A 25033-nucleotide genomic window follows, 5' to 3' on the forward strand; every position below is an offset into this window, starting at 1 on the left:
AAGGGTTTATTAAAAGGGTGGATGTTTTGTCTTCACTAACCAACTCTCTCACTAGGTGCTGGAATACAGTAAGTAAAGATTTAAGATATGATGTTTTAAAAAAAAAAAGTAGTCGTGGAATGAACATTTTGTGTTGTGAACTGTGTAGTTAAAATACACAGTCTGGTGGCACAGGGCAGTGAAGGTTTGGCAAACTTCAAGGGCTTGGGAAGAATCTCGGTGAATCCATGCAGCCCAAGATTACACATAAATAAATAAAATATGTCCTTTGCTGGATTAGGGCCTAATTAGAGAATTGTCATGTTGTTCAGACTTGTGGATATCGGCTCAGTCTGTTTATTTTTTCACATTTCCAATATTTTTGAAACTTATTGCCCTGATATCAAACATGTGCAAGCTGCAAATTAACTTTCATGCTGTATCTACAACTTCAAAGATCTTAAATGTATTGAAAATGCAGTCCAAACCAGTCATTACTTTCTTCCTCTTACTTGTTTTTTCTCAGAGATTGGCAGTCAGAAATTCCACAGATACAGCCAAGAGAAGACACTGAAGTGGTTAAAGATAAAGGTATTATGTTTCTCTTCTACTTTCAAAATGAAAATGCTTATTAGCTTGTCCATATTTGTATTTGAGCCATGTGCTGTGCCGCAGTTCAAGGTATGTGTCCTGTCCAAGGACAGATATCACAATAAAGTTCTTGCACTTGGGAATGTGATATTAGAGAAATGACAAATTTATTACGTTTCTCTTTTTGTTGGGGCTGGCTGTCTTCTGTAGGCTTTGCATAAGGTGAGGTGCTTGTCTTTTGCTTTGTCCACTTCACAGATGGGCTAGAGGAGAGCTTTGACTCTTGCAGCTTTTAAATTCTGCCATGCTTTAAAGCTGGACAGAATGCCTTGGTTTTTTGTTACAAATGGGTTTCCTCATGAAGTTTTGGCAGAATCTCTCAGAATGGTCCTAGTGTGGTTGCTGCTATCCTGATCCAATCATGCTGTTCAAGAGGTCTGTACAGTATGCAGAAAATAAACTAGTGTTATAGCTAAGTTCGATGTGGTCTGTGTTTTGGTATAAAGAAGGCAAATCTCATTTTACACACACATATGTGTCCCTACTATGATACCACTTTGTAGAAAAAGATTGTATGCATCACATGTTACAAGGAAGCCTTGTCATTTACATTAGTCAATGCAATGTAATGATGAGGCATGGGGATATCTATCTTGTAATGAATACCTGAATATTTACATTTGAACAAGTACCTGTTTGTGTTGTTGAATATATCTTCTTCTGCCAGTTATATCTCTGTTAAATCCAGTATAGCAGTACCCTGTAAAGTTCTTTATCTTTGATTTCCATCAGGACTGCCTTTGCAATCCAGCTGAGCTCAGGCATTCTCTGTTCTCCAAGCAGGTGTCTTTCTCACCTGTATAATCATGGCTGTTGCATCTGAGTAGCTCTACTCATCTAAGGGTGCTGCAAAACTGGTGCTGTGTTGCCAAGGCAACATGTTCAAAGACATGCTAGTTTCTTTAGGTTGTTTGAGCTCATATGCTAGTCATTACAAATGTATATTAAATTTCACCACAGTCCATAACTTGAGTGTTTTATATGCTTGAAACAAAATTACAAGAGCTTTGTCACTGCATTAATATGTGCATAACAACACTGATACAGACATTTCATTCTGTGGTTTCCTATAGGTCAGTCAAACAGTGAAAGCACTTAAAAGCAACAATATATCTGTAGGTGAAAGGGTACATGCAGCTGCATTTATCAGTGGTAAACAGATCACAGATACTAAAGAAGGTAAGAAAACTAAGCATTGTAATGAATTCTATTTTTGTGAAATTACATACATGGTGATAAAACACATGATTAGAATCTAAAATGTATTGAAATTGGCCTTTGCAGTAAATTTATTCCTTGTACAGAAAATTCCATATATGTTGTGACTGTGTGCCTTGACTTTTCTGAGTTCTTTGGTATCTTCATCCTATGACATTGTAATTAACAGTAGGTTTCAGCTGGGGTTCTTTCAGCTTCTCTGTAGTTAAAGGAGATGTTTTTCTCAGTGAAATATATGCTGAAATGTTTTGCTGAACTGAGGTTGTCCTGGACAGTAGGACACATGCTTATAATATGTATGAGTGTCTGCCTAATAAATGTTTCTGTATTAGAACAGACTTCTTTTTAATTACTATTTTTATTAGCATACAAATGCCTTTCATAGAATTCTCAAAAAAGGCAAGGGATCTTAGGAAGTCATAGTCACAGAGTAAAAGCTCTCAGTCCAGACATTACTTTATGTGACAAATGTATAGAATACACAAGTGTTGTGCTTATTAAGGGCAAAAAAAAATAAGAAGTGTATTAAATTGCCCTGAAATTGACAGTCCTGGTACCAAAAAGTCTGGAGTGATCCTGGTTGCTTCTAGTCACCTTTTCCCTGGGGAGGACAACGTCCTGAATGTTACTGGGATATGAAGTTGTGTAGAGAAACCTGAAAATGGACTTGGAATCATTTCTTTGAATGTTAATGAAAATTAAGATGTCTTTAGAACAAGACAAACAAAAGCAAATTGTTTCTTGTTACAAAGACATTCAGAAGTCTGCATGCTGTTGAAAACTAAGGAGAAACAAAGCAACTTGCTGACGAAGGGGAAAATGAGTTACCAAGTAATGATATCAAAGGAAACAACATAAATGAGATTTAAGAGGCAACTAGACATTTTTATAGAACAGAGATTGTAATATATGGTTTTTAAAAAGAGGCAAAGCTGGAAAACTTGTGACTTTAACTTTACAGTAGCTTTTCATCCTTTTCCTCACCCCCATTTTTTTAAAGAAAGGGAAAATTGTCCTGACAGCAACCATATTGACTATGCTTAAATACTTTATCTCTGAAACTTGTAATAAAATAGCTCATCTGCAGTGTTTTTTCCACCTTCCTACTTACTTACAGTAACATGGATATATTATAGTCTTTTGAAAAGCCTTTTTTAGATTTGAAATGGGTAATACTGGGGATTAAAAATAGGTAAGTTTTGGAGGCAGTCCCACTGTATGTAGCAGGGTGAATAATGGGAAGTCAAATGGACCTTACTTAACACTTAATTTTTAATAAGACTAATTTTCTTGTCTGATCCTTTCACTGCCATGACAGTGCAATTTATTTCTGTAGAGAATTGCTTTCATAGGGTATTGTGAAATTTCAGTACCTTATAAATGGATGGGTATATGTAGTTAGCATCTACAGATGTTGTAGGGAAAAAATCTGTGAGGATGTAATGGGTGCAAATGGGGAAGGAGGGAAGGAGAGGAAGTGTAGCATGTGAGACTGGAATATTTCATTCAGAAGACAAAGAAGGCAGGTGCACAAGTATTCCTGATGTTTAACAGGAGGTTAACATCAAAGCAAAGCTAGGGTGAGAACACAGACTCCCTAGAAGGCAAACAGTAGTATTTTAAAATTGCTAAAGGAAGTCAGTGAAGATTGCTTCAAGGCAGAAATGCAAAGAGAATGGATTTTGTATTTAGTACAGAATAATAGCAGTTGACTTCAGTGTCATATGCAAAGAGTGAAATGATGGGAATATTTTTCTTAAGCAATAAATTGGACATACTAAGTGCTGAGGTGAAATTGCCTTGGATTGGAACTTTTTGTTGTTCTCTCTTGACCCTAAAGTGGGCTCAGAAAGTGACAAATCCTTGATGAATCTAGGCAGCGGAGGAAGGAGAAGTGCAGATGGGAGATACTAAAAATTTGATGTCAGTATAGTTGAAATGCATATGCTGATATCAGTTTGTTAATGCTTTCTGCTTCAGTGTCAGTTTGCATTGGGCTTTTTAGATTAAAAAAAGAGGAAGCTATCTCTGGCACGGAAGAAATAGTTCTTTACAATGCTGAGGCTAGGTCACCACATGCTTCTGAACTCTCTAAGTATGTATGCATATGAACAGATAAAGCTGGCCTGTTGTAGATGGAATTCAGAGGTGAGATTTTAGCTTAATGTCTGTCTGGCAAATACTTCCTGAGCATGGTGCTGTTACTCCCTAGCAACACCAACAACGGCAAGTTTAAAAGATCCAGCCCATGATCAGTAAGTACTTGTGTAGCACATGACCGGAAAAGATCTGGTTTAGGACTTCAAGTTATGAAAAGGTCACTTTTTTTTCCCAATCTCTCAGAAAAACATTTGTATCAGGAGTGCCCTATACTGAAAACAGTTTCTAGTAGTTCATATTTCCACAGATAATTATCCCCTCTTGCCAGTGATGTTTAGATAGGCCTTGGCATTTTCTGTAAAGTACTGAAATTAAGCACAAGACTTTGAAATAGACTCATTGTCTCATCTAATTGTTTTCAGTTGAAGCCAGAAAATGTACTTTAGTACTGAAGCCCTTGCCAAATAATTGTAAGATCCAGATGCTTTAAAATTAATGATTGCGTGTTCTGTTGAGTCAGCTTTTTACTTTTGCAGGTTTTTAAAATTTAATTTCTTCAGAAATATACATGGTATCTAGTATTCTCAGAAAGTGAACAGCTTTTGTGAAGTATGTACAGCAGATATTAATAACATGTGTTGACAAAGTGAGTGTAGTAAGTCTTTACTTTTTAAATAAACCTACAAGTGTCATATAACATAAACTACTCAACACAGAGAGCCATCACAGTGTATCCATTAGAAGTCTCTTACTATTAATTCAACCTCATGATTTATGGTAGCACATGCAACATGGCTAAGGCAACGTGACTGTATAATGTGAATGTTCTTTTTCTTCTTCCCACTCCCTGCTCTGTTCCTGAAGACTATGTACGATATGCCCATGGATTAATATCAGAATATATTCCTGAAGATCTGAGTAAGGAGTTGCAAAAATACTTGGGGTAAGTATCATTCCAGATAGCTGCTAGTTTTATATGGCATACATTAATGTCCTTTTGGTCATTTCTGTTGAATACTGAGATTTGTTCCATCAGGGTTGCAGTGAGTGACACAATGAGATCATATTTGCCACACTGTAACTGTGATTTTTTAAAAAATGTAGGTTGTGTATTTCTGTTGTTCCTATGATGCTAAGGACCATGGGCTGGTAGAGAGATGTAATATATAACCTGATATGTCTGTTATCACAGTTGCATCATGAAACCCTGTCATGGTTTAACCCCCAGCTGGCAACTAAGCACCATGCAGCCACTCAATCACTCCTCCCCCCACAGTGGGATGGGGAGGAAAATTGGCAAAAAAAGTAAAACTCATGAGTTGAGATAAGAACAGGTTCATGACTGAAGTAAAATTAACAACAACAGTAATAACAGTTATGAAAATTAATAACAGCAATAAGAGAGAAATAAAACCCAAGAAAAGCGAGACACAATGCTCACCACCCACTCACCAATGCCCAGACAATCCCTGAGCAGCAATCTGCCCCTCCCAGCCAGTTCCCCCCAGTTTATATACTGAGCATGATGTTCTATGGTATGGAATATTCCTCTGGCTAGTTCAGATCAGCTGCCCTGGCCATGCTCCCTCCCAGCTTCTTGTGCACCTGCTTGCTGGCAGAGCATGGAAAATTGAAAAATCTTTAACTTAGGATAAGCGCTACTTAGCAACAACTAAAACACGACTGTGTTAGCAACATTATTCCCATACTAAATCCAAAACACAGCACTATACCAGCTACTAGGAAAAAAATTATCCCAGCTGAGACCAGGACAAACCCTGAGCAATGGATCCCATTTGAAAACAAGGGGAGCAGGAAATCCAAAGAGTTAAAGCAATTTGTCCAGAATTGTCAAACAACAAGCAGCAGAGCCAGGAGTAGAATCTTTACTCCCAGTCCTCTTTCCTTTTCCGTGCTCATTCAGTGCTGCTGGGGTTTTGACTTCACATATCTAACCTGTGTTAGCTGATATTTAAATCTGGAAGGAGAGCCAGCATCTTCATCCTGGTGTTCCTTGCCAGCAGCAGACTTTGCTTGGAGCATCACTGGGACCCTGCACCTGCCCTTCAATTCAGTTCTGTTCAAAGTGTTCTGTTATGGTGGCCTATGGAAAAATGTGCAATTTGCAGCTTGAAGAGATGTTATTTGCTTTATAATATCAACTCACTAGTAGCCAAGGTTTTCAAAAGTGAGGTGAAGTTCTTCTGGTTTAGTTGCCAGATATAAGAACTTTTTTTAAAGCCCATGTTTCTGTATGGTGCTTGGCTTTGTTTTAGTGGTCTAAGTCAGAAATGTAGAGCCCATGAACTACTTATTTTGCAAACACATGCCATGTGTGAGCACCTGATGACCAAAGCAGTCTTTGTGGGAAAGGAATTACAAGATTTAGGTTGTACAATCCAGCTGTCTTAATGTATACTTAAAATCTTTTGTTCCTCAGGCTCCCAGAACTTAAAAGTCCAGCACTAGAACCACCATTGAAGGTAGGAGAACATTAAGATACTGTGTTGTAAACTAATTTCTCTGAATTATTGTTTAAACTAGACTAGGCCAAGCACTGGGTACAAGACAATACGTAAGTTGGCCTTGTGAAAAGCCAGTCTGAAATAATGCAAGAAATTTACCAGGCACTTCATATTTTTTGATAAGGAATATTTTGGTTGTTTTTTCTGTTTAAAAAGGGGAGGGAAAGAGAGAAGCATATTTAATGGTTTTGGTCAGCAGTCTTCATACATGTTTTGCTTATTTAGTTTTATTGAGGTTGATGGGACAGTATGACCTCATAGGCTTTCTTTCATATGTAATTTATGAGGACCCTGAAAGGGACCTCCTGGGTCATGGATTCCCAGACAACCATGTTGGATAATCTCTCATATACTGACCATTCTTCACCGTAAGTCTCATTAGGGTTTTTTATTTCCATTACTTCTCTTGGAAGACTGTTCTATAACCTCATTCCTCTGATGCTCAGAAACCTTCCTGTAAATTCCACCTTGAATTTATTCATGGCCAATTTAATCCCCTGTGCTTTTGTGCTAACATTATCTTTTTTTTTTTTTAATTGAAATGGCTCTTTTCCCTCCCTAACATTAGTTCTCTCAGAGTGTAAAGGGAAAACAGATATCCTTTGTGTTTTCATTTTGTGAAGCCAAACTTGGTTGTATAAGATGGGTTCTCCATCCCTCATCATTGCAGGAACATTTCTTTACATCTATTCCAAGATTAATCCAATTGTTTCAAAGCAGGTGACCAGAATCATACATAATTATTCATGATAAAACCTTTACTGATAAAATATGATGTCATTCTTTCCTTCTTGTCTTAACTGGAAGTACTTTATCTCATTACATCTTAGAATCCCATTTGCCTCTGTTATTCTGTGATGTACCAGATAGCTTACAGTCATGCTGTGAATGGTTAAGACACACAGTTGAGTTTTTTTCTCCACTGCAATTTTTAGTTGATCTACAAGAAATTCATGCAGTTAGTACCTGATCTTAGACTTCTGTACATTTCATCCATTTTTAATGTTTCCAGTCTTGAAGGTTCTCTGGCTTTTTCTTCACAGTGTTAAAAGCTCTTTAGATATACATAATGCTACTCAGTGGTGTACATTCAGCAAATGTTAGAATGCTGTTATCTTTAATTAACAATTAATGAACATTTGGAATAGATATTGTTCATGACACTCCACTAGTAATCTGATCCAGTGACATCCCTTTCTGCATTATTTGCCTTTGCTTCCCTTTTACCCAGTTTCTTACCTACCTTAAAATTCTTATGCAGTCTCTGTTTTCTGTAATTTCAGTTCCTTAAGTGGCACCATGTCAAGTCCTCTGGCAACCCTTCACATTTTCTGTCACCAAAAAATGTGTTATCTTTGAGAAAAAAAGATTAAGTTGGTAGGCATTACCTATGTTTAGTTTTCATCTACTTCATATCCTTAATTATTCTTCCTTCTTTCACTTTTTTCCCCCTCTCCATTCTGCTGAGGCATGCTATTGCTTTTTCCTCCTTATGTATGGATGGGCGTTTGGCTATTCTGCAGCAATATCGTCCCTACCTGATAGAGCAGTTGCCAGGTTTTCCCTCTGGACTTGTGATTTCTGAGGCAGTCTCTCAACAGTGTCAGCACATTGAGTTTTAATTCTATCTTGAATAGAGTGATTTCTCTTTTCTGCCCCTGTGTTTAACCTCTTCATCTTTATTGAAAACAATTTACTTAGGCAAAGGATTTATTCCATTTTGGGGCTACACACAGATTAGCTTTAATATCTATCCAATCCTTACTGTGTAGCAGCTTCACTTTTTCTTTTTTATTCTCTTTTTGCCTCTGTGGCTAAACAACCTTCTACTATTTGTTTTTATTTCCTTTCCAAGGTCTAACTCAGACTGACTTTTTGGCAGTTCTCACTTTATCCCAGTATTACCTGACCCTTAAAAAAAATCCTCTTTTTTTTTTTTTTTGGCAGTCTTTTTTTTCCTCGTTCATTGTAGAATTCTCCTTATTCCTAGTATCTTGGGGGGGGGGGGGGTGGAATACATGTGCATCTGTGTGAACAAGAGAGAGCATTCATATAGTTTACTCTGAGAAGCTCTTTCCTTCAAGATTTTTCACATTGTTGGAAGTAAAAGATCCAGAATCACTACTTCCATCTTTTTCTTTTACATTCCAGGTGTCCTCCTCAGACACCAAGTCCCTTTGCTTTGGCTTAGAGAAGTAAGGCATGTGATTTACAAAATTTGCACCTCTAGAATTAAGAACCTAATTTTGATTATCCTTTCCATTTAATTTAAACTGAGGCACCCTATGTCTACTGAAATTAGGTCGCTCTACGCTGACCTTTCCTGCAGTGTCCCTGCTACTTACTGAAACAAAGTCTAAAATAACTTCATTTCTGGCTGGTTCAGTGACTGTTCTGTTAAGCAGTATGTCAGCTAGCACATGCAGGAATAACTAGGCCTTACTGTTATTAACAGTATTTATTCTCCAATGAATATCCATTCATATAAGTTATTTCCATGTGGTTGGACAGTTGTTCTGGCTGCACAGTTACTTGGCCCTTTGATTCAGTTAAGAATTATCTTTACGCACTGTAAGAAATATTAAATACACATCAGGAGCCAACTGATATTCATTAGCCATATAAGCATGTTACAACAACTATATTAAACTACATGTGATGTACATTACATATTATGTATGAATAACTTTTATACCATTGGGATAGTTCTAAGAATCTATTTCTAAAAATAGTTTTATTTCAGCAGTTTGGTTAAAGAGGAAATGAAGCTTAGAACTGTTCAGTTGTTGGGCAGTGAAATCTTGCTGAGGATCTGATTAATTTCCAAAGCACTGACCAGGGTGTGTAGGATACTTCTGTGTTTAAGTCTGCAACTTGAGGGATTAAAACACTCCTTTATTTCACAATCTCAGAGGAGCAAGGCAAGCTTGTACACTGGCGCCTATAGGTATATATCCTTCAAACCATTTCTATTTACTTGCACTGACATTTTTCTTCATGATGGCAAGATGTATTGACAGACATACTATAGGATTGTTGCAAATAAAGAAGGGTCTGACATGTATTTCCTATTATGGTAGGAACCTATTATGGTAAAGTAATTGCATGTTTAGAAATTATGTTAAAATAAATTCTGAAGGGAGGAGAGATGTAGGAACCTCAGTGGTTAGCAGAAAGGCTGACAGATTCTATCTTATAGTACAAGAGTAAACTGGGTACAGTCTGGACTCTGATTTAATGATTAAATCAAAATTACATGTTCTTTGTATTAATTGTAAGCCATTGATCTTGTGTTGTAATTGTCGTACTGTCCAGCTTGTCAGCATAGGGAGCCTGGCCATTGGCAGATGATGACAGACGTCGATGAAGAATATGTAGGCTCTGCTAAAACCAAACAGCAAATGTTTTGCTGAAATGCAAATGTTTTGTTGTAAGTTTTAAAAACTTGTTTATCAGATTTCAAAAAGAGGAGAGTAGTAATTATTCATTAGATTGTGATTTGAAAATGTAATCACAGCACAGTAAACAGCCTCCTAGAGAGGCTGATCCAGATCCCATTGAAATCAAAAGAAAAGGCAGCTGTTGGATCTGGTTCTAAGAGCTGAGAAATCTAAGCTGCAGACCTGGCTTTTGTGCCAAAGAGAGAGAGGGAGAGATCACAAGCACCATAAACAAAATGAATAAAACAGGATCTTAAAATGTATGGTACCATCCAAGTTGCTTGCAAAATCACTCTCTTTGGCACAAAAACTAGAAGGCCACAGTTTAGATTTCACAGGATATTAAGGACAGGGTAGTAATATCAGATATATAATAATAATAAAAATACAGTGTTGTAAAATACTATATACTTTTTTCCACTTTTTGGAAATATACCAGGAAGTTTTCACCTTTAAACTAAACACATGCTCACAGTTTATGGAAAGAAATATTCATTCTTACGGCCTGATCGTGTGAAGTGCTGAGAACTGTTCACTTCCATTATTTCTGAAGTTAGAAGGCACCCAGCACATGCAGAGTCAAGCTTCTTAATATACTGTTGGATTCAAGTGATGAAGCAGTCGGCAGAACTATGTCAGTGTTTCACTGTTGCCAAACTGTACAAACTAATTACTTCTAAAGGTTATGCACAAACAGATAATAGACTGATGATGATCCACTTGTGTTGGCAGATAGCAATAAACTGGAGTTGCTGCACGGTTCCATGAGACCATGGGGACCAGAGTCTAGGTTCCCTGGCTGTTAGACACTAACTCCAACAGCTGCTCCATAAAGATTCTCTAAATAGACTCTGACACCAAAGTCACAATCATGGAAGTTAAAAATGGGATTCAAGTGATTTCTAGGAGTCATTCTTCAGAAGGCTAGGAAGAAGAAAATGCTTCCCATGATATTGAATGATCTCTACTGAATACTGTAGAGATGGTATATATGTGTAAAGAAGACAATTACAAAGAGAAATCTTCTACGGTTACTGCAGATTCTTCAGTTGATTGCCAGTCCTATTTTGGTGCTATGGTTACGTTATAAAGCCAAAGCTTTAAACTTCCATCTGTGTACGTCATAAAAGTGGCTGACAGAGCAACTTCCTCACTCTAACATTTCAGAAAAGGAAATTATCAGATGTCCCTGTGGAAGCAGAAGACGTCTATACTAAGTTTAACAGCAGCAATCTGAAAACCAAAAAGGTAAGCGAGCCTTGCATTCCTAAGCGTTTTGCTAAAGCACAGATTAAAAAGCAATTAGTACAGAGTGCCTACTTTACTTCTCCAAAACACATCAGAAAAACAAATACAAAATGGCAGATGTCTGTAGTTATATCTCACTGAACTTTTCATTCCAGGCTTAGTTTGGCTTTGATAGCCTTAATGTCCCATTCTGAACTCTTCTGAACTGTTACTGTTTGACTGTATTTTATCAGTAAACATTCCTGTGAACCTCACAGACTTTGACACCTGTGTTAAGGTGCTCAGCTAATTTTTTTGCAAAGTTCTTTGAAATCTTTAGATGAGAAATCCTGTGGCTTAGTGATAGCAACTGTTAAATTTCAGTTATTTGAAAAAGAAACAAAGATGGCAGCATTTACTTAAATTCCAAGGGATGCTAAGACAGGCTTTATTTTTACCTAGAAATATTGCTTGTGCATTTACTTATGTCAATTTAATGAAGTTAAATCAACATAAAGCTTGCTGATTGCCAGCTCCAGCCATAGTTTGGAGGCCAATTCAAATCTGAGTCCAGTGGTGCCTGCCACTGTACTGTTCCTTGGAGAGCACCAGAGATGTGAAAAGAAATAAATTCTGTCTGTGTGTGCCAAGGTTGTGAGGCTTGCACTGGCTTATTTCTCTGAACATTGAAAGGGCTTATTTCTCTGAACACTGAAAGAAAATGAATCCTTCTTCAGTCCACCGGGAACCAGAAAGGCCCTCTGTGCTGGTCTTGTGATCTTCAGACTAGTGCTGACTACTCTTTATCCCTTTGCTAAGAGAAGTAGCTGGTGACAGATACATTCCTTCCTCCCCCCAAAACCCCCAGAATTTTGTGTACTCAGGGCATATGCTTGTTCTGAAGTAAGAGGATTTCCCCTTAAGTGAAGGTTGTAAGTAGTTCAAAATATGCATGTTTCCCCCCTTCCCCCATTATGTACCTATAGCTTTTGAACTGAGCATAAAGATAGAAATAAACTGAGGATAATTCATTTTAACATTAGATATGATCTACTTCTGATATAATGAAGCACACTGATGAGAGAATCCGGGAAAGAAAAGATAGCTCTTGGACTCTCTACAGTATACTACTCTTTTTTTAAATACTTTGGCAGTGGTTTTGTTTGTATAGTAACACAGACGATTGTACTGTTGTTGCATATCTCTATCCTATCCATAACCTTCTAGCTGATCCCAAGTATTGTAACTGTGAAGTCCTGCAGACTGAGTATCATAAAGAAAGGTCAATGCAAAGTTTTCTTAATAGGGAAAACAGCTAGAGATTTAAAACATAACATTTTAAAATGTAAGAAAGAAAAGAGGTCAGCTCTATAAAATGTGGCTCATAAAATGTGTTTTAGGTGTAAAAGTCTGGGAAGTTTTCCCAGTGGCCTCGAAGTGCTTTGCAAATGTTAGTTACCTTCTTCATTCTTAGTTCTTCCATCTCTTTTCCCTTTATTTCACTGTTCATAGAGTCTTTGATAATAAATCTGTGTGAATTATTCATCGTCTGTAATGCAAAGCTGTAATTCAGCCTGCTGACAGCATAATCACGAGATTGAATCGGAAGGTACAGTGTGCATCTGTTATATTACATGCATTATTCCTCTTAATGTACACTCAGGGATTATCCCAAAGTAAACGTTTGAGTTGGGATACCTCATTCTGCAGAAAGGAAAGATGTTTCACCTCCTTGTCCTTGTAATTGATTCTCTGTCTTTGTCTGAGGTTAAGTAATTCGTGACAAGTATTTTTCTGTTTGAATGATCTTGAATTTGTTTTGTAAGGTTTTTCTCCTCAATTTCAAGTCTGCATAACATTATTTTTGTTGCTGTATACTAGAAAAGCAATTCAACTTCTTGCTTGACTTCTGTATCTAGGAGTTTGTAGCTTAAACTCCCCTCCTATGGAGACGCCGCTTAACTTTTTCTATTTATCATTTCACTAACAGGCAAACAGCAAGATGTCTGCAGCACAGAAGGCTCTGGCCAAAGTTGATAAGAGTGGAATGAAATCCATTTCTACTTTCTTCAGTTCCAAACCTAAATCATCAAAATAAAGGCTTATTCTTGAAAGACGTTTATACAGTGGTTATTTTTATGTTAAGATAAAAGACGTCTCCCAGGGTTTTTTTGTTAGCACAGTATATGCAGGGCATGTTTGTGTACGTGGTGGAGTGTGATGAAGAGACTGAGCTAGAGTGGGACAGAGCTGTTATGCCTCAGTGGAACAAGGCAATACCATGCCGGTATTCCAGCTTGGGTCAGGAAAACAGCCTAACTGCGTTAGCATGGTCCTGTGAGCTGAGAAGCAAGGTTTAGCATCAGGCCATAATATACTGCTGCTTGTTCTAGAGCAAGCTCAGTAAGGCCACCACGGAGTTTTCTCCATTGCACTCCATTCTGGTCTGGAAGCATTGCCCTGCTTTGATTTTTTTTAAGAAGAGATTTTTTTATTCATAAGGAGCATTATTTTTTGAGACTTTTTGGAGATTTTTACCCAGTATAACACCAGAGTAGAATGGTATTGCTAGATTTGTATGTTGACCCAAATCTAAGTGCTGATGCAAGCGCTGCCATTGGTGGAAAATTATCAAGGCAAAGATAGTGTCTATATTGGGATTTGGGTTGTTTTCAATATGGTAGAAACAAATCGCAACAAATATCAATGTGCCTGTATTGCAATAAAGTGCTTTGTGTAACAAATTTGTGCTTGTTGTATTTGCTGTATGTTTCAAGAGTTGGGTTAAACTTCAGGACATTTCTTAAGGGGTTTTGGTATTTTCCTGTTTATAAATTTTAATCCTTAAAGAATTACATTATCACTTTTAAGCTTACATGATAAATCTCTTAACCCATGGCAATATAGGGTATTTTTATGCTCAGTTCCATGGTCGATAGGTCCTTAAAAAGTAATTAGGGAAAGATTTATTTAAAGGCAAAACTGGGGGTTTTGAAGAAGCCTATTTGGAGCTGTATTGAAAAGCTTAAGTGTGTCTTAGATAACATTTAGTTTCATGAAGTTTTGTGTGAGGTAGGACTGTTACTTAAAACACGCTACTGACTCTTTGGTGTGTTCTTTCCTCATTACAGAGTATTCCTATATATTCAGAGGGATAGCTGCCTGCTATGTTGCAACATCCCTGATTCACAGAACTGAAAAAGAGGTGGGGTCACTGGGATCACTTGCATAGGTCTAGCCAGTTCTGCACAACACTCATCGTTTTGTCCACTAGTTGTTGCACAGAGTCATTACCGTAGATCAACTACAATGTGTGTTTTAGAAAGACACTCTTAAAATATGTCATTCTTTGCTACTTCAGCTCGGTGGAGAATCTGCCTATATCCCTTGATAATGGGAAGTTTCGGAGAAGCTAGGAGTTTCTTCATTTTTGTTAATACTGTCATTTTTCCCCTTCAGACTGACTTGCTGCCATTTACAACCCATGGATTATGGTCGTGACTGTCAGGTTAAAGAGCTCTGTGGCACTTTCACCAGCCCTATCAGTAAAGTTTCCTTTTCTGACATTAACTATCAGACAAGTTTAAAAGTTAATAGTAGGTGTCGTTGTGTGTGACACTTTCTATGTGCACCCCATTTAGAATTGCCATCTTCCTTTTTTCCTACCTTACTTGCTTAGTAAGCGAAGACCAGCCCTGTAGCAGCATGTATTAGTTTATCCAGTGGGTCTTTGCTATGACTGGAAAGAACAAGCGTTTGGTGAGCCCACAATGGGCAACTACTGTCATGAACTGGAAGGGTTATATTTTGAAAAACATTCAGCCTAGCCCAGCAGTTTATTTGACAGTCAAAAAAGCCCCCCAACTTCATATCAGTAGGAGAAGGCATGCATCAGTGATGACAGCTTTCAAAAGCCACCACTCAAAAGCACAGGATAATGTTATGGAAAAAAAAAGGAAAAAATCAGTCACATACTGTCATGTTAATGGGAGAAGTTTTGTGCAGTAAGCAACATCTTACGGAGTATTTTGGTAAATAAGAGGAAAAGAATTGTGTATCTATTAATGGAAAGCCAATTCCAAGCACTAGAAGATGTTGAGAAAGCAGGCAAACATGGGTTAGATGTTTGAGTGGAAAAACCAAGAATGGGAGGAAGTTACATTAGGAACTGTGAGGTAGGACAGATATATGGTAGAAGCTCTTCTGAATATTTAAATCTGCTAGTTTTAGGGATTTGGTTTTCAATAGTTGAAAATTTTTGTGAAATTTTAGAAATGCATCTTTTCATTGAACAGTTCAAGAACCTTTCTTCTAAGAAAAAATCCCAGTTCCTCTGGTCAAAATGTAGGACAGAAGGAGGACAGTTCTGATGGAGATGGGAGGCCTTTGTGCTGACTCCTGATTTGGGGTACTGATTATTATTTTTTCTTTCTCTGTACATGACTTTAGCATCTGCCACTGTATGCAAGGACTAAGTCTAGAGTTCTTCCGCTGTGCTTAGATGCATTGTGCTTTAGTGTGTCACATCTCGACTTCAGCTGTCAGCTGTGCCATAACTTACAACAATAGTAATTTTTTTAGTGACTGTGCTTTTGGTTGAGCAGGAATTTGTGCATGACAAAAAAAAAAAAAAAGCCATTTCCAAAAGCCATTAGAGCTTTCATGTGAAAACAAGAACTCTTTTCCCTTTAGGAAAGAATGAAATACATTTAGTAACTTTGAAACTTCCTCAACATGTAGCTGTAAGAAGTTATGAAGAGCATATGGTGCCAAATACATAAAACAATATTTCCTACCACAACAAGGATTTAAATATAGTTTCTCTGCCTGGCCAGCAGTAGCAGTAGGTCATTATGAAGCGCTGCTTTGCTATTTCTTCTTCGGTTAGCTTAGCATGAAACAATATGCCAGCACCATTATAGAAATGTGGTCTTACTTTATTTCTTTTTCTGGATTAACGTGCCATCTCTGCATGTTCATGTAAATATCTGATGAGTTGTGATGCTTTTATAGTTGTTGTTTTGGGATTAAGCAGCTCTTACTTTTCCATTTTTTTAGACTTCACATTGTAAATGTATTGACATCAGCGGGCATGGAAAACTTCATATGAAAATACCAGCACTGACTTAGGGATATGTAAGGTTTGAACTTGCACACCAGTCTTAAGTAATAAACTTAGTTTTATTTGTAGAAGTGCCAATTGGTGATTTGAATATTTTCAGTGGAAAAGGCGGCATATTTGTCAGAATATGCATTCAGATCTGAAATCTAGAAGAATTTTAGTGATGCTTGTTTTCAGGTGTTTAGTTGCATCTGACTTGGTGTTTTTTAGAGAAAAACTAAATGCATGGATGTTTATTTGAATAGATTAATGTTTATGACTAGGGTTTTCTCTTTCCTTTTTAGATGACTGCACAAAGACGTGCAAAGAAGAAATGAAAGGAGCATAAGGAGACTCGCTAATATTACTTTAACTTGCCATAATCTCAAAGCAGCTTTTAAAGACTTTTTTTTACACACTTTCTGAAAATAAATGCTGGAAGTTAGACATGCCCTGTTCCAAGAAAAAGCAAATCTCAGCAGATTAACATTGTTAAATATGCGGTGTGTTAAACATACACTGCTTCAAATTTTATAGCTTCTACACTATTGGTCTATCGGGCCCTTCCAGGAAAGCACTTACGAGCATGCCTAATGTTAAGCACATGAGCAGTGATCTTAGAGTCAGCAGTGTTGTTCGTGTGGATAAGTGCTTTGCTGGATCAGCGCCTAAAGTCCTGTTAGGTGCTGAGCATCCTGATCCATATCCAGCAAAGCACTTACGTCCATGCTTATCTCGAAGTGGAAGAGCCAGTCTAACTAATATTTGTGCATTAGTGTTCACCATAAAATATCTCTTGGCACAATGACTCACATGCTTAAAATTAAGCACCTGCCTAAGTATTTTACAGGGTCAGACCCACAGCATCCTTGAGCTAGTCTTCAATAATTACTTGATTTTGCATGAATTTTATTTTTTTGTACTAATTGGGTTTTAACAGAGTAATTTTAGTGGCCATAATTACAAGTTTTAGAAGCTGCATACCAAAATATGTTGCATGCAATTTTCTCCTTTATTTTTCAAAATCTAGCCAGATTCATCAAGATGACCTTTTTGGATTAGAAGTCTAATGTTCAGACACATAATCATCCAAAATGAAAAAAAAAGTTAACTATTTTTTAGCATATTCACATTTTTAAAAATAATTTCACTGAGTTTGATTTGCATGGTTTTGTCCAACCCTGACCTATTATCCAGAAGATGTCATCTAGCTCTGGTTGTACGGACAGTCTGACTCTTGAAGTGTTATATCTTGAGGTAGGATGTGTGTTCAGAAGAGCAGATGGAGAAGGTGTATTTTTATTTTACTTATTCTAAGGGATTGAAACCTTAGAAACATGTATAAAATAACTGTTGAGAACTAAACCAAAACTCATGTAATCTCCCAGGTTAAAAAAAAAAAAATCCTCATTGTTTATTATATTTTTTACTCACCTAAGAGACACTTCCTGTGGAGTGAACTTCAACCAAAATGCCAACCTGACTACATAAAATATGCAGAAAATGGATGCTAATGAAATCCTTAAGTGATCTGTGTCGGATGCAGTCTGATGTTTTTAACTTCAATGCCTGTTTATCAGACTACCATTAATATCTAAATTTTTGCTACAGAACTTTTGAAAAGTAATAATTGACACGATCTTGAACATAATGAATGTGTACTTCAATAAATTTTAACTATGAACCCAGTTCACAGACACCTACAGCAAGTGGCCAAAATGTTCTATAAAGCTTGAATATATTTGAAGCATTCTTGATAAGAAGTAAAAAATTATTTTGCTCCACTCTGGCAAATTCTTCCTAACTTCAAGTCAAACGAGAACTCCAAGAAGAGTTTATTATGACATCACTGAAAACTAAATTTCAAGACAAAGAGGCAGTAGCTTATTCAACTTTCTTTTCAACAGATTCTGATTAACTCTGTTTTAGAATATGAAAAACCTGAACTGTTAACCATTTCAAAATCATGTATGAAAGGAAATGTAACCTGAATGCTTATTTTAGAAATCTGCACTGAATTCTTTTTGTTACCTTTATGCCTGTCTGGTTAAGCAATGTGCACTGTCCCTTTTCAAGGAAAAAAATATTTATTTTAACATCGTTTTCTAGGCAGTACTGTAAGAATATTATGTGGGTCCAAGATGAAATTTCTATTTTTCTATTTTACATTAAAAAAAAAATGCTTGATGTATGAACAAGATTATATATTTCAATAAATTGTGGTTCCATTTTTTTGATAAGTTTTTATTTTTAATTCATGTACAAGAAAGAAATAAATACCTTTGGAATAAGTTGTTGATTATTACTTCATTAATTTCACAGAGAAATACAAAGAAAAATGCAGTGCAATCAGACTACTACTTAGCCTCCACAAGGTAGTCAGTAATTCTTAGACTGAGTTGAAGGAAATAATAGTAAGATAGGAATCTAAAAGTTTATTAAGAAAGATTCAGAGAAGCAATTAGGCTAATTCTTGGGGACCTTACTGTACAGATGTTCTAGTGAAACTCCATTTCTGTGTACATATAGTTTTTGGCTTAAGTACTCTGGATATTTTGATTTTCATGAATGCGGCAGTGAATCTCTGAGTGATGGTGGGACGTGGAGAGTGGAGGTGAATAGAATGATGTGATATTCATGTCATTTTTTTACATATTTTGCCTTCTTCACCATCACATATGTAGTATGTAGGTTCTCCATCACAGGCTTACAAAGAACTGATAGACAATTCTTTTCTGTATTTTTTGTAGCAGACAATCAGACACAAGGGAAAAGCTATTCCTTTGCCAAAACATCCTGGTATCACCATGATGCTGTGCGAAGTGCTGACATGAGGCTTCAAGACTGTTAGGAGAATTATTGCCATTTCATTTGCAAAATCCAGAGAACAAAGCAAAGGTGGTGGCTTTTTTATTTAACAGTCAAGTTGGTTTATCGGCATTAATGAGAACCGAGCAAGAAAAGCAGTAAGATTTGTACCACTTCATAAACCCATCAGTCACCAGCACTTATCTGTAGAAACCAAATTGCCAGTGCTAAGGGCAAAGCACTAAGGCCGCTTCTGTGTAAATATGAAGTAGCATTTACACTGCTTAGCTCAGTAAAGTCAATTTTCTAAGTGATGCAAAGACTAAGGAAAATGGCACATTGCTTTAAGTCTTTAAAGAACTTTAAAGAATGTGTCTAAGCTTAGCTCTCTAGTACCCTCTGTGTGCACAACTGTTACGTCTCTTAGGGTCTGTCACATTGCAAATTGCTCTAATCTTTCCAAAGCTGCCTTTTAAAATGCATTTGGTACCCTGAGAGAGTTGCAAAGCAAGCAGCATTATCACAGGTAAAACAATGCCCCAGTGAGGCTCATCAGTTTTTAAGAAGGGAAGCTAATAGAAAAGTGAAAAGCTGTGCTTTAAAAATCTGGCTACTGATTTGGGTTTATGTCCATTGTTGTGTTCACCCTTTGTCTTTTCACTCTGAGGGCCTGATTCTTTTTCAAAAGATCTTTTTCAAAAGATGCTAACTTGGTACAGCCCCACCTCCCCTTGACTTCAGGCCAGCCAAGCACACTGTTTCAGAACAGGCACCCGCATTCACGAAGACAGCTGAAATAAAAGCGTTCTGCAACCCTATAAATGAGTGAAGCTGGTCCTGTTTGTGAATGGAACCACCAGCCGCTTCCTCTTGAATTCCCTGTGCAGCTGGCAATGCTTGAGGTTCTTCATAAACAGTTCAGACTTGATTTAGTAGGAGTGAAAGTAAAAAAATAGCTGATACACTTTCTAATCTTGTAGTCAGTCCTATGTCAGAGAAACTGAGCAGAATGTCTTAGAGAGGTTGGTATCTAGGAATAACTGAAGCTTCCTTGAAGGAAGTTATTAAGGAGTCATTCCACCTCATTTTAACCACCTGAAAGTTTGGTCTCTACGCACCTCTACACAGCTTCCTTGTTAATAATAGAGAGCATCCTGAAAAGGTGACTTGTATTGCAGGAAGAATTGTGCACTGGCACTGTGGCATAAGCCTGGACACTGTGTGTGCCTGCACATAGAATGCGTAGATGGTTGTCTTCAGTATGACTGTAGTGCCTTCAAGAATTGGAGGCAGTCCTGTATTTGAGGAATTGAATTTAGCCTCCAGGCTAGACAGCATAGGTTGGACTCTCAGGATCTCTTTAGCTTTCCAATAAGTATTGTTTCTCTCTCTTCTCATTTTACAAATACATCATACTTAATTTTTAACCTGTTCTGTCGGGAGGAGAAACTTCCCTCTCCACCCTACAGTTATATTTTGCAGTGTTGCCATATTGTTTTCCCTTACAGCCCAATAAAACAGTCACTGAAATTTTGCCCTATTACTCCCCACCCCACCCCTCCTATTCCTGTTCTATGTCTGAGAGGGCAAAATAATTTTGCGGTCCACTCTGGCGCTTAAAACATTCCCATTAGCCCACAAAGAAGCACTGAGGAATTGGACCAGACTATTTGCTTTATCTGCAGGCAGTGAAGGTAGGTAAGTTGATCTGGGTCTCTCCTCCTCTTTCCAGATGTACTCTTGTGACTGATTTTAAGGAATTTTAGCCCCTTAATTTTCAGTTATTGTTTCTCAGCTGTTAACTGCCCCCTGCCCCTTTGGCTGCGATGTTGTGACTTATTGTGCAAGGCACATTCAGCCTTTCAGCGTGAATTAAAACAGCAACCAACAACCAGAGGGTCGTAACTGTTTAAGCTGTTAAGGCTCAACTGAAAGAGTATATATCCAAGTGTACTTCAGCTCTCTGTCCCTCAGCCTTCAATCTATAAACTGTGAATTATGTCTCCCTACCTCATCACAGTAAGTTGTGACAGTTACTAGCTCACAGGATTACAGTTTAAATAAAAATACATTTAAAACTGAATCCGATGAACTCAACCTGAACTTCTTTGAATTCCCATAAGCGTACCACAAGCAGGAATATCTCTTTGGAGACCAGAGCTACACAGAGACACTGATTTGCTCCAATTTCAGGAAAAGCAATGCGAGATTACCACTTAGTTTGCAACACTGTGTGAGGCAGACAACCTGCTACAGAGTAATTTGCCCTTGACCCAGGCTCCCAGATCTTGATGGAGGAAAGTTTTTCTCTAGATCCAGGTCATGAGTTGTTGGTTTAGGCTGAGCTCTGTGGAATAGAAATTTTGTGGAGGATTTAATGCTGCCATTTGTTCCCACAGACAAAAGCCCCTACAGGTTTTGTGCTGCTTTGGTATGAATTTGCCCTTAGTAAGCACAAATTGTAACTTCTGTCCTTCCTGGAGTCTGATTATACCATACGCCTAGCAAAATAAAACATGTTCATGGGTTTTTAGCAGGATGGTTGCTCCCAGGATAATTTATTGAATGACAGGTTATTTGGGCAACTTGCAAGATATGTGAAGACAAGGAGAGATTCCCCATGCACACTTTTAACCTTTGCAAGTCCTCCACACCCAGCACAGGCATAGGCATGTGCTTGTGTGCTCTAAACAGATGGAGCAGTGGCAGAACTGGAGTAAGATTGAAATGAGGAAATAAGTTTGAATGTAGTGGGGAAATCTAGCAGCAATAGAGACATGATCGTCCCACTCTGCTCAGCATTTGTCAGGATGCACCTGGAGAACTGTGTCCAGTTCTGGCCCCCACAATTCAAGAAAGACTTGGAAACATACTGGACAGGGTACAAAGCAGGGTCACAAAGATGATCGAAGGGCTGGAGAACCTACCCTATAAGGAAAGACTGAAGGAGTTAGGTCTTTTCTGACTGGAGAAAAGACAGTTCAGGGGGGACCTCATCACAGTGTTCCAGCAGTTAAAGAACAGCTACAAAGAGAACTGAGGCTCTCTCTTCATGAGGAATCACACGGAGAAGACAAGGAGCAACAGGTATAAACTGCACTGGAAGAGGTCTTATCTCAACATAAGAAAGAAGTTTTTTTACAGTAGGAACAATAATTCACTGGAACAACCTTTCCAGGGATGTGGTAGAGTTCCCATTGCTGGAAGTTTTCAAGATGCAATTGGGCAGGGTGGTAGATAATCTCATCTAGTCTCACTTTCCCACAAAAGGTTGGGCCAGATGATTTTTTGAGGTCCCTTCCAGCCTGGGCTGCTCTATAATTCTATGAAATCTGTAATGGATGTGCTGCCACAGAACTGCAGCAAGTGTGATACGTCCTTTTTTTCCCAGCCAGTTGGTTAGAGAGTGCAGCTTTGACAGAAAGGAGACCTTCAGGGTGGATTGTCTGCTGTGTTTTTTATTTTCAAGACAAGTTGTCCCTCTGTGCATATGCTGGGCTCAAAGAGACTATTTCCTTTCAAGGACTACTGCTTAGTGACCAGTAGCATGGGCCAAATGATCTCCTACAGGGATCAGAGGGGTTTTTTTTCAGGAAGTTATGAGGGGAAAAAGGCTCAAGATGGGAAATAAAGGAGTAGAGGTAAGAAGGGCAGAGAGGAGAGAGAGAGCTTGGACAGCACAGGGGAGCAAAGAGGACTTTTCCATCCTCTCATTTTGTCTGGGAGTTGTGCAGTGGGTGTTCTTTACTTGTGCCAGTGAAAAACCACTAGGTAGCAAGCAACTACTGAAAAACCGTAACTCATTAGAATGGACATGCTACTCCATGTCAAGAAGAAAATATTACAGGGCATTTTTAAGAGAAAACCACACAGAAATTAGTTTACCAGTAGCACTTACAAGGATCAGAGAGATTCTAGGTCCAGAGTTCACCAGGTCATTTTTCAGCAGTTCTTTATAGAAGACTGTTTATTCTTACAGTGTACAAAAAAGTCCTACTTGGCATTGAAGACCACTGAGAGATGAGGTGTCTGTCCCAGAGGACTTGCAGAATAGCTGCAAACATTGACATTCTCAGATGTCCTCATACTTGTGTCCCTGTGTTTTACTCTATGTGTGTGTGAGTATTTTCAACTCTGCCAAAGTATTACCACACAAATCCTATTGAGCGGAATGGTTGTTGTGTAGCTAAATTCTGTGCTGGGGTTTGGAAGCACTGAGTTTATATGAACAGTGTGTATTAACATACTTATGTTTATAGGCTGGCAGAGCCTAAACCATTATGCTCAAAATACCTGGTCTCCATGAATAAAGGGGAGGTCTTGGGGAGGAACAGATAGTTCCGGTGTGTCAACACCTGGTTACACACCTGGTGTCAACAGGAGTCAGACATTTACAACCACAGGACCTACTCTGAGGATTGAGGCCTGCTAGGGAGAGATAGGATCCACCTGACAAAGTGGAGCAAAAGCATTTTTGTCAATAGGCTGACCAACCTGGTAAGGAGAGCTGAACTAGGAAGGGAAGAAGGTGGCAATGATGACCCCATTTAAGTGAAGTAGCAGTGTACAAGGTCAAAAGCAGAGACTGCAGTGTGTTGGATAAAAGAAAAACTTCATAAATGATAATTCAGGGCAAAAGGGCACTTACCTTAAGTGTAATTACACAAATACGGTCAGTCTGGGAAACAAGGAGGAAGGACTAGAGCTCTGCATGCAGCCACAACACTACAACACCACAACAGCATTGGTATAACAGACATAGGGGAACAGTTTCCCCAAGTGGAGAGTTCTGAAGGACTGATACAAGCTCAGGAAAGAGGCAGGGAAGATGAAGAAAAGGACTATTGTTTACATGAAGGAGCAGTTTGGATGTATGGAGGTCCTCTACAGGACCAACAACAGCCTGGTTGAGAGCCTGTGGGATGGGACCAGAAGAAAAGACAGTGAGTGTGACATCATGGTGGGACTGTGTCACAGACCAGGATGAGGAAGCACATGAAGTACTTAAACAGTTTGAGGAAGTCTCTGAAGCAGACTCTGGTTCTCACAGGGGACTTTAACGTACCTAATATCTACCAAAAGGGCAACTCAGCTGGACATAGGCAGTCAGGAAGATATCTGGATGGCATCAGAGATAATTCCTTTGCTCAGGTAACTGGACGCACCAACCAGGAGCCATGCATATCTGGATCTGCTATTCTCTAACAAGGAAGAACTGGCTGGAGATGTCACAATGGCAGCCTTAGCTATGACCATGAAATAGCGGAGTTTACGATCCTAGTGGGAGTGAGGGAGGAGAACAGCAGAATGCAGACTCTGGACTTCAGGTGAGCAGAATTCAGCTTAGTCAGGGAACTGGTAGGTGAGATCCCATGGGGACTCTTCTGGAAGGCAAAGGACCTAATGAAAGCTGACATGTCTGTAAGGACAGTATCCTCCAAGCACAGGAACAGGTCATCTCAAAATTCATTAAAACAAGTAGACCAGGAGACCAACTTGACAAAACAGAGGACTCATGGTAGACCTCCAGTGCAAAAAGGCAGCATACAGGAGGTGAAAGCATGGCCAGACAACAGTGAAGGAATTCAGAGACCTTTCCCAGGCATGAAAGGATGGTGTCAGGAAACCTGAAGCACAGCTGGAATTGAGGTTTGTAAGAGACACAAAGGACAACATGAAGGGCTTCTACATTAGTAGTAACAGACTGAACAAGAAATATGCGGGCCTGTTGCTGAATAGAGTAGGTGATATATTGACAGAGCACACCTAGGGGGCTGAGGTGCTCAGTGCTTTCTTTTGCTTCAGTCTTCAACAAAACAGATGACCCAGACCTCTGTGCACATTAAAAGAGTTAAGGAGAACAGCCAGCAATGCAGGACTGAGTCAGGGAATACCTGAGTGAATGCAACCTGTAAAAGTCCATGGGACTGGCAGGCTGCATCCAAAGTTGATGACAGTTCAGGCTGGTGCCCTTGTTAGGTTGC

The 25033-nt window shown here is 38.4% G+C and overlaps 1 protein-coding gene across 3 annotated transcripts in view; it reads left to right on the plus strand.

Annotated features, from left to right (window-relative positions):
- Positions 1 to 18518, plus strand: part of RNASEH2B (ribonuclease H2 subunit B) — a 44139-nt gene extending 25621 nt beyond the window's left edge. For all 3 annotated transcript variants that reach the window (XM_074913498.1, XM_074913508.1, XM_074913517.1), the window contains 6 exons: positions 506 to 570; positions 1704 to 1809; positions 4813 to 4891; positions 6389 to 6431; positions 11081 to 11161; positions 13131 to 18518. In XM_074913498.1, the coding sequence (XP_074769599.1) occupies positions 506 to 570; positions 1704 to 1809; positions 4813 to 4891; positions 6389 to 6431; positions 11081 to 11161; positions 13131 to 13238 (482 nt within the window). In that variant the 3' untranslated portion in view covers positions 13239 to 18518. The remainder of the gene's footprint in view (positions 1 to 505; positions 571 to 1703; positions 1810 to 4812; positions 4892 to 6388; positions 6432 to 11080; positions 11162 to 13130) is intronic.
- The last annotated feature ends 6515 nt before the right edge of the window (positions 18519 to 25033 follow it).

Source organism: Athene noctua, chromosome 1 (genome assembly GCF_965140245.1).
Source record: "Athene noctua chromosome 1, bAthNoc1.hap1.1, whole genome shotgun sequence".
NCBI lineage: Eukaryota > Metazoa > Chordata > Aves > Strigiformes > Strigidae > Athene > Athene noctua.